Source organism: Chenopodium album, chromosome 23, assembly GCF_948465745.1.
Source record: "Chenopodium album chromosome 23, dcCheAlbu1.1, whole genome shotgun sequence".
Classification (NCBI taxonomy): Eukaryota; Viridiplantae; Streptophyta; class Magnoliopsida; order Caryophyllales; family Amaranthaceae; genus Chenopodium; species Chenopodium album.
In genome coordinates, this window is record NC_137856.1 from 34,041,747 (window position 1) to 34,050,873 (window position 9,127).

General features: G+C 34.3%; 1 protein-coding gene across 1 annotated transcript; it reads right to left on the reverse strand.

The window, feature by feature from the left end:
- Window positions 1-2,547: 2,547 nt before the first annotated feature.
- On the reverse strand, window positions 2,548-8,121 carry LOC145607880 (uncharacterized). The gene is made up of 9 exons (XM_081663475.1): window positions 7,757-8,121; window positions 6,838-7,081; window positions 6,149-6,298; window positions 5,557-5,614; window positions 5,361-5,453; window positions 3,495-3,560; window positions 3,349-3,404; window positions 3,212-3,271; window positions 2,548-3,118 (listed from the first exon to the last, which is right to left on the reverse strand). Exons 1-9 carry the CDS (start codon window positions 8,005-8,007, stop codon window positions 2,888-2,890), a joined length of 1,209 nt encoding a protein of 402 aa, XP_081519601.1. The 5' UTR covers window positions 8,008-8,121; the 3' UTR covers window positions 2,548-2,887.
- Between the last annotated feature and the right edge of the window lie 1,006 nt (window positions 8,122-9,127).

The window sequence follows — 9,127 nt, forward strand, 5'->3', positions numbered from 1 at the left end:
AGGGGTTGTAAATAAGGACGATTTGGGCGAGGATTAGGAGGTGAGAGGAATGAAGAAAAACTTGGAAGAATGTAATGTTATTGAAAGTTTTTATTGTTTTATTCCACAAATGAGGCTGATTTGGATGATGGAAGGAGGCATCTCTTATAGGATGAAAGAGAGCTCTAAACATAGGGAGTGCAAATGTGCAATGCTCCATAAACAATGCGCAACTTTCAGTTCCTTTTTCTTAGGCTTTTGCCTTACAATTAATTTGTGGTTCATTTTTGCATGACTTTTTCACAAGGACTGCATTTTTTCTGTTACACAAGTTTTTTGAGTTGGTTAATTTAAACCGTTAATACGTAGTAAATTTAATACTGTAGTAATTATATTTTTGTAAGGGTTTTTTTTTTTTTTTTCCCCTTCATTTCCTTTGATTAATTTAACTAAAAAAAATGCTTGTAATATTATAATTATTTCATTATGACTATGTTGTTAAACAAATTTATAGTATTCATATGAGAGGTAGACACTTAGTACATTTTTTGGGTTAGAAAATAGCAATTTAACTAGGATGGAAAATCTTTTTGGGGACTTGATTAATGTTTTTTGCATCTAGAGGGAACTTGGGATCAAGAATGCCTAAAAAGTTACAACAGTGTAATTTTTATCAACTTTTGATCAATTACAAATCAACATGTCCTTGAATTAATTGTGAGTGCATGCATCAATTTTGATCACACATATTAAAAATGTAGTTTAACAAAAAAAAAAAACTGAGACTAATGGTATGGCTAGTGGAGTAGTGGTACATGTAGTTAAATTATTGATTTTTGGGAACTGAAAATGATTAACAAAAAAATCGAATATATATAATTTCTTTCTTATGAAACGAATATATACTACGGTGTAACTAAAATTGATGTTACTTAAATCTACTTGTTTTTACAAATTAAATTCCACTTTTATCAAACTAGACCTAGTTTTTACGGAGTACATCAATCTCCTTTGTCAAGTCTTAACTCTTAAGGCTCTATCTAGAAATAACTCTTATATCAACTCTCAACCCTCCTTATGGCCATGACTCCCATGAGGGTTCAAATTCAAGGCAACACCATGAAATTTAAGGTGAGCTACAATCCTAGAGACACACTTCTTAATAAGTTCGTATACTTTAATTGATCAACACGCGAGGTAAAGTAATATAAGAAACAAATAACCATCCAAGTATATCGATAATGGTGTTTACATGTATATCAAGTTTAACTATCAATCATTATACAACAAAGAAAGTACAATAAGATTTCAAGCTAGAGAGCTCCGGCTAATTTCATAATATTACAAGCAAAACCGCTACTTCAAACAAACAAAGACTTGGCAAGAAAAAACATTCTCCTATAGTTGTGTCATATCAATGGCACCTTTCCTTTTTGAGAAAAAGTAAAGAAAACAGCGTACAACAGCTAGCCAAAGAATAACCAGTAAACCAACTCAACCACCATTTGACCCATACCATCATTCTTGGCGTACCATTTCAATTTCTCTTCCATTCTCCCCAAAATCCCCAAATTTTAGGGTTTGAGGACCCCATTTGCAATTCCTCTCAAACCCTAAATTTCATAATTTAACCTCCATTAAAATGTTTCATCGAAGTTTCAATTTCTCATTTCTAATTTTCTCTCTCTTCTTAATTTCCTTTACTCAATTTGTAAAATCCGACACCCATACTTCCGTCATTCGATTACCTTCCGATTTCACCGGAAATGCTGAGTTATGCTCGCCGGAAGAATCATCTGGGAAATCCTGCCCGGTTAAATGTTTTCGACCCGACCCGGTTTGCGGCGAAAATGGGGTGACTTACTGGTGCGGTTGCGCAGATGCTCATTGCGCGGGTACTCGGGTCGTCAAACGCGGGTTTTGTCAGGTGGGAAATGGTGGATCGGGCCCATTATCGGGTCAAGCTTTTTTGTTGGTTCATTTGATTTGGTTGATTGTTTTAGGCTTTTCTGTTCTTTGTGGGTTGCTTTGAAAATTTGAGGGATTTTTTTTGAGATTTGTACTAATTCTTTGTCGAAGGGATTGTTGTATGTAATTGAGAAAATGAGTTTGATTTTAGGTTTTAATTTCAGAGGATTGTAAATTTTTTAATTTCTGATGAGATTAATATTATTCTTTTATGTATGTATTTGAATTTGACAAAATCATATTGATAAATGAAAATTTCTTTCTCTTTGCTTTTATGAGTATAATTTCTTGTTATTGTTGCATTTGGAAAATTATTTATTTTCAATACTCATCCAATAAGCATAAATTATAAAGATCTTGACACCTTAGTCAAGAAGCAGCTTTACATGGATCAATAGTTCTATACTATGCCATGTCTTGGCCGAGTTTTACTTATCTTTCCACTGCACCATCATCATAATATGCCATACTTCTTCGTGCTCTTTAAAACAAAAGGCGGTTTATGGCCTTTTGCAAGCATATTTACGAGTCATGCCTAAGCCTGGGTGCCATCTTTCATACGAAGATGTAATGTCACATAAATGGGAGAGGCATCATAAATCAAGTAAAATACTCCATAATTGGTTTTGATACCTTCATCATTAAAAGAGGGAAGAACAAAACCACAATTTTGTTCAAGACATTATTCTGACAGACTGGAGCCTGAAGCCCTGAAGGTAGCCCCAAGCACATTCCAACAGAATGAGAAATGACTCAATGAGGGCATGTTTCCTTCATTAAGCTAAACAGTTAGGTCAACTAGACATATCTGTTAAGCAGAATGAGTTTACGTACCTTAGAGGCTAAATGAATGAAACATTACATCAGCAAAATTTTCCTGAGTTTTCTTCTCTAATTAACAAACTGAAAGTAGATCTCCCTTGTATGTCCTATAATTCTCCTACTCAGGTTTCTTCGGGCTTTGAAGTGAAAAAACAGGTTTGTTTTCTGCTGCTGTAGCTTTGTTATCATCTTTACTCTCATTAAGTGTGGCTGAAGATGTTGGATTGAAAGGCGAAAAAGTAGAACTCTCTCCTTTGCTGTTTGCAAACATTTTCTGATAGAGAGAAAGCCCCATTGCCATTGTGCTGGAAACATCATTCATTGCTGCAGGAAGCACCATAATTGTAGACTGAAACGGCAACAAAAACGGAAAAGATTAAATCAATTACACCTCATGTTAGAATGCTTAATTAAATGAGCTGGTTATAGATCAGTTATATACTTCCTTAGCCATGTTGTTATAAGCTTGCACATAGTCTCGGGCCAATTTGAGATTTGCAGCCTACAAAATTTGACATGGTCAACAAATACCAACATAAGCTTATTGCTATAATAACTAAATGAACATGAAGAGTATACCGCTTGACCATTTCCTTTAAGAGCTTCAGAAACGATGCGGATGGCCTCTGCTTCACCTATATCCACATATGATTATACATAGTTCATTAACAGCTCAATGCAAAAATTACAAATTCCAATGGCATCAATTAAGGTATAACATAGACCTGTTGCCCGGTTAATTTGGTCCATCTTTGCAGCATCTGAAGTTAATACAACAGCTTCTTTCTTTCCTATTACACACAAATGACACAGTAAATAAACATTTGGTAGTAATAAAAGACTGTCCTGCAGACACAGTAAATTTCTAAATCAATATGCAGTTTTTCAGGCATCTCAGCAGAACAAAAACCAATTTCAACAATGCAGCCCCCAACAGCAGTTTGCTTGATAAACCACAAACCTAGAGCTTGTTTGACACTTTGACAAATCCAGTTAAGCTCTGAGGATTTTGGACATACATGCACCTTAGACATGCAGATTGATTCATTAAAATTTGTATTTCGTCAGTTAGTTCACGTCAGGGAAAAAGGTGTCAAAAACGTACTGATACCTAAACTATAACCGTATACAACACCTTGCTTGCTGGACCAAGGCAGGAGTAGAAACCTTAGGTATGAAAAATGATTCAGGGTAATAAACATACCAAAGAGATGGATGTAATTCAGGAAATTGATGCTTACAAAAGTACTTGGAAATTATGGCAAGGGGAGTAGGACAACTATTCTTGCACACCAATGAGGCTATGTTACCCCTTATGCTAATGAGCACAGGAAATTAGTGCATGTTTGACATAAATTTAGGAAAGATAATAGAATTAAAAACAAATAAGAAAGCAAAAGGGTGTGTTAAGCGTTACTTTATTATTGGTCATTTCATCTACCAAAGGAAAGGAATCCCTCGTATCAAATCGAGGATTGAAGAAGAATACATTTTTGTTACCATAGAGCAGGGTATGGAAGGGAAACCGATAGGTGGTAATGTTACCCTTAGGAAATAGAGGGTGTTACCCAAACTCTCATTCCAAACAACTGGTAATAGTAATAGAAGGGGTTAAAATGATTACATTTTCATCACTCTAAAATACTATACCAACATTGCTATTAAAGCGTACAGAAGAGGTTAGAGCTGTTGCATAGTTAAAATTGAAAACCTATGAGAACAACTTTTCCAGGAAAATTTCTAGTGATGAAGGGTTTTTTTTTTTTTTTTTTTTTTTTTTGGGATTTCTTGTGATGAAGCATAATCAACCTGTAACACTACATTTTCAGCTAAAACTTAGAGAATCAATTTAGTAGGTGTTTCTTGTTCATTTCCAAGTGAAAGTTGCACTACCAAGGGTAAAATGAGAAAGCTCAGATCATCTGCTGATATCATGGCTTTTTAATCCTCCCAATTCTTGACAACTTTGACACTAGTTTTCATAGATACCAACCAGAAAATATCAAACATTAATCCTACAGCCAGCCATAGAAAAATAATTCCTAATCATGACCTAAAATATTTGAACCAAATTTTAGGAGTGGTTTCCACAAAAAGGGCCAAAAACACAGCATATAATGAACAGCCAAAAGTAAAGTACATTATCCACTATAATCAACCTTCAAAAGTTATAATCAAACAACACCATGATTTTGCACCATCTTGATTCTTACCGTATGCTTTTACAGGGGTAAAACTGAATGAAAAGGACAATTGAAACATCAGAGTAGATGAGAATGCAAGTGACAGTACAAAGAACATACATGTGTATGAATAGAGTCAAGAGCACCACGATTGTGGATTGGGGACGAAGAATCGATTAATAAGGCAATACTACAAGGAACAAATTCTACAATATTGTATCACACGTTAACAAGTAAATGGGAATTGATATTATTTCCAAAAGGCTAAGTAAGATGGACAGACTCCAATAACCAACTGATGATACTCAGTATTAGAGTTCAGCTCATAATGACATGTATATAATAACCTACAGCTAACAGCATTCACATTCAAAGTCATAAATAATAGAAGGGTAAAGCTTGACAGACCTTCTGCCTCAATGATTAAAGCTCTTTTCAACCTCTCTGCTTCAGCTTGCTTTTCCATACTTTCTCGTATCCCAGGAGGTGGAAGAATATCCCCTAAAGAATTTTGAATAATAAACAAAGAAAAGCATTTAGAGGGGAAATTTTTTAAGGTTGAATAAAAAGTTACAGGTCTAAGTTGGTGATAAAAGCCGCTTACTTATCTCATAACGGCGACAGATAAGACCCCATTGTGAGGCAACTTCATTGATAGCTTCCTGATTAAATAAATTTAATAAAGCAATAATCAGTTGAAATCTCTCTAAAATACTAGTAGTAGTACAATTTTAATGCGTGTACTTGGAGCAAATATATGAGCCAGATAAAGGTTAAGCACAGCAATCAAGAATTAGTATATAGGGAAAAAAAAGCATTATCTCAACTATGATATGCTATGTACATCTCGTCACCTGAGTTTCTATAGATCAAATTTTGCCGATAGCATATAGTACAAGGTATAATGTGGTAAAAGACAGATCTATAAATGCTATCGTCAATTGCATGGAAATACAGTATGGGTTTCTCATAAGCTGTAACTGAAGACCTCAACCTCAAAATGTTGCTACTTATGCAAGTTTTTAATTCTACTAATTCATGTAAAATATAAACTTACTCATACATCACTCATTGAAACACAATATGAAGAAACCCTAATAAGGCAAATAAGATCATAAATTGCAATATATATTGTCAATATTCAGAGATAAATGTATAATAGCAAAGGATTTAAGACAGGGTGATAAGAATCATACCACAATGTTTGCATTTATAGTGTCTCTCTCCATAAAGGTCCTGTCAAGTGGCATTTTTCCAATAGCACTACGCATCACAGTTTGTGCTAACTGAGTTACTGCATAGAGGACATTATCATTGCCATATGACGCCTGTTTTGCATCAATGACCTACAACATGACATTCCTAAGTTCAGCACACACAACAAATGGCCAGCAGCCAAATTGTTGATAAACTTTGCAGCCTTTTGTCACACTGGTATAACACTAATCAGTAATCACCAGCAGTAACATATTGGTATAAAACTTAATAGGTGGATTCATTTGAACTTAGCTTTGCACTGGAGCGTGCACAAATGGCTCACATCATAATTTTCTCTGTTTTGCAGTATTTTATAATTACTTTAGTCTATGTTTTTACTATTAGTTATTCACCATTAGCACCATTCCTCTCCTTCCCCATTTAGAACTAAGCGCATTAAACTCTCAATAACGTAAACAAACGCTCTGGGTAGTGAATTACTAATATGTAACTGCTTCACCAATAACAATTTTAAATAGATATGTGCATATTAATATTATACCAATATGTCACTGCTTTGCTGCTAACAACTTTTATACCAAGTGGCAAAAGAGTGTGGATTATATACCAATCTGGCTATATTTAAAAACATACACACACACACAAACAAAAGAAAATACCAGAATACCTTGACAAAGAGGACTCCATTCACCCTAATGCTAACATTGTCAGTAGTAACAGCAGGTTGCTCAGGAATTTCAATGGTCTGTTCTTTCAGTGAGTGTATGTATGCAATTCGGTCCACAAATGGTATTAGTAAATGCAACCCTGCTTCAAGAACACTACTGAACTTCCCAAAACGTTCAATGACATATGCTTCTTGTTGAGGCACAAATCTTATACCCCAATTGATAGCTGTCCTTCTCATATACCTACTCAAATAGTCAAGTTGCATACAAATTACACTGATATCCCACCATACTAACATAATACAATTGCAAAAACCTCCAAATTATCATTGTATACTTGTATACACCATTGATTCATCAATTGCAAAATGTTAATCATCCAAACATAGAAAATTGAGGATAAAATTACTCCAACATAAACTCTTAGGTCTATAGATTGTAGTTGAGCACACATTTCTTAGCAAACCACGCAAAAATGTACAATCGAAAGAGCAAAGAGGAGTGCGTCAATGCTAATGAAGAACATCAAATAATTTATCGCAAAGCTCGCTGCTGCCGAGAATAATGTACCTCGAATGAAGTCGAATAATAACAACATCATTTACAAAAACATTTGCAAATTACGACTTCAATTATCACAGCAACACAAATTCAACAAAACTTGAGCACAATAATCAAATTATAAACCAACATCTGAACTCATTTGAGCATAAAATTCGCCACAAATCACACACTCTCAAGAAATTACAACTTCAAACCAAAAAATTAAGAGCAACAATTACTTCAATATTTCAAGAATCACAATAACAACGAACATTTTCAATTACAACTACGAAAATTCTACGTCACATTAACACAAATTCAAGAAAAATTGTATAAACGAGATTACATTTGTAAATCGAAATCAAGAAAATATACCTCTCATAAGGATCAAAATTACGACCAGAGGAGAAATTGCGAGACTGAGTAAGTAGCGCCGAGTAATTACTAGAGGGCCAAAATGGAGATTGATTGAGAATCGATGAAGTAGAGATACTTCTGAGTTGATTAAGAATTGGAGAAGAAGAAGTAGTTGAATTTTGGTGCGAAAAATTAGTGAAAAATTGACGAGAAAGTGATTTTGCAGAAGATTCAAGAACCCTAGTTCTTGTTAATCGTGAGATCGACATTTTTTAGCAGGTTTTGAATGCTTGAAGAAATTCTGTGCTTAAGCCCTAGAATGAAGAAGTTGAAGCTAAAACCCTTTTTTTAAGAGGACGAGATCATTTTTAGAGGGAGAATTTATACAGTAATACAGATGATTATTGTTTTCTTGCAGAACAATTTGTTAAGTGTTTTATTTATTTTCTTATAAATAAAATGTTTGCTTGATGACTAATTAACTAACCATAAAAGTTTTTTTTGAACATTTAGTTTTTTAGTTATGAAATACATCAAATGACTGAAAATTTAATAATTGACATGTATTTACCAAACACTTTCACATGCTCAGATAAGGTGCGACTTTCTGATCCCCACTTTCACACAACAAACTATTTACAACCAACGAGTCAAATCAGTTAACACAAACAGTTGTACCAATCAACTACGTTACTACTCAATTATCTAAGGTAATTTTTAAGTGGAGGGAAGGGGGAAAGCATTCCAACTTTGGAAGAAGGGTCTGTTCTCTTCGGCTTAATTGCAATTCAGTTCAGCTCCAATCAGTTCAGTGCAGTTAGCTCTAATCATTTTAGTTCAGTTCACTTCAGTTCAGCTCCTAATTTCACTATCTCTAAAATATTCATTTTAGGTCTATTCATTTCAGTCCAGCTCTATCCAGTTCAGTTCAGCTCAGCTCCAAACAATTCAGTTCAATTCAGTAAATCAAAACAGGCCCGAAGTATCATATAAGGCACATTAATTGTTGCATTGATTTCTTTTCTTTTTTTTTTCTCTCACCTTTTGTTAGTACTTTAAAAAAACACAAAGTCTTATATGTGGCTGGCCACACCGTGTGGCAGGGGTTACTTTATTAGTGTAATAGGGGTTACTTGATCAGTGTTAAAGGGGTTACTTCGTCAGTGCTATAGGGTTACTCAGTTAGTGTTATAGGGGTTACTCAATTAGTACTACAGGGGTTACTTGGTCATTTTTATATGGGTTACTTTGTTATTTTATAAGTGGTCACACGGTGTGGCTGGCCACACACAAGACGGGCTGTAAAAAAAAATATCTTATTTGAGCCTAATACTCTTTATTTGAATTTATCGTTATATCATTACTTTTTTTATGCAAAATAAGTAAAAA

Coding starts and splice junctions, on each gene's coding strand:
- LOC145607880 (XM_081663475.1), bottom strand. CDS start 8,007: ATGTCGATCTCACGATTAACAAGAACTAGGGTTCTTGAATCTTCTGCA. Junction 5,454..5,556: donor CTGTCGCCGTTATGAGATAA/GTAAGCGGCTTT, acceptor AAAATTCTTTAG/GGGATATTCTTCCACCTCCT. Junction 3,561..5,360: donor TTTAATCATTGAGGCAGAAG/GTCTGTCAAGCT, acceptor TGTGTGTAATAG/GAAAGAAAGAAGCTGTTGTA.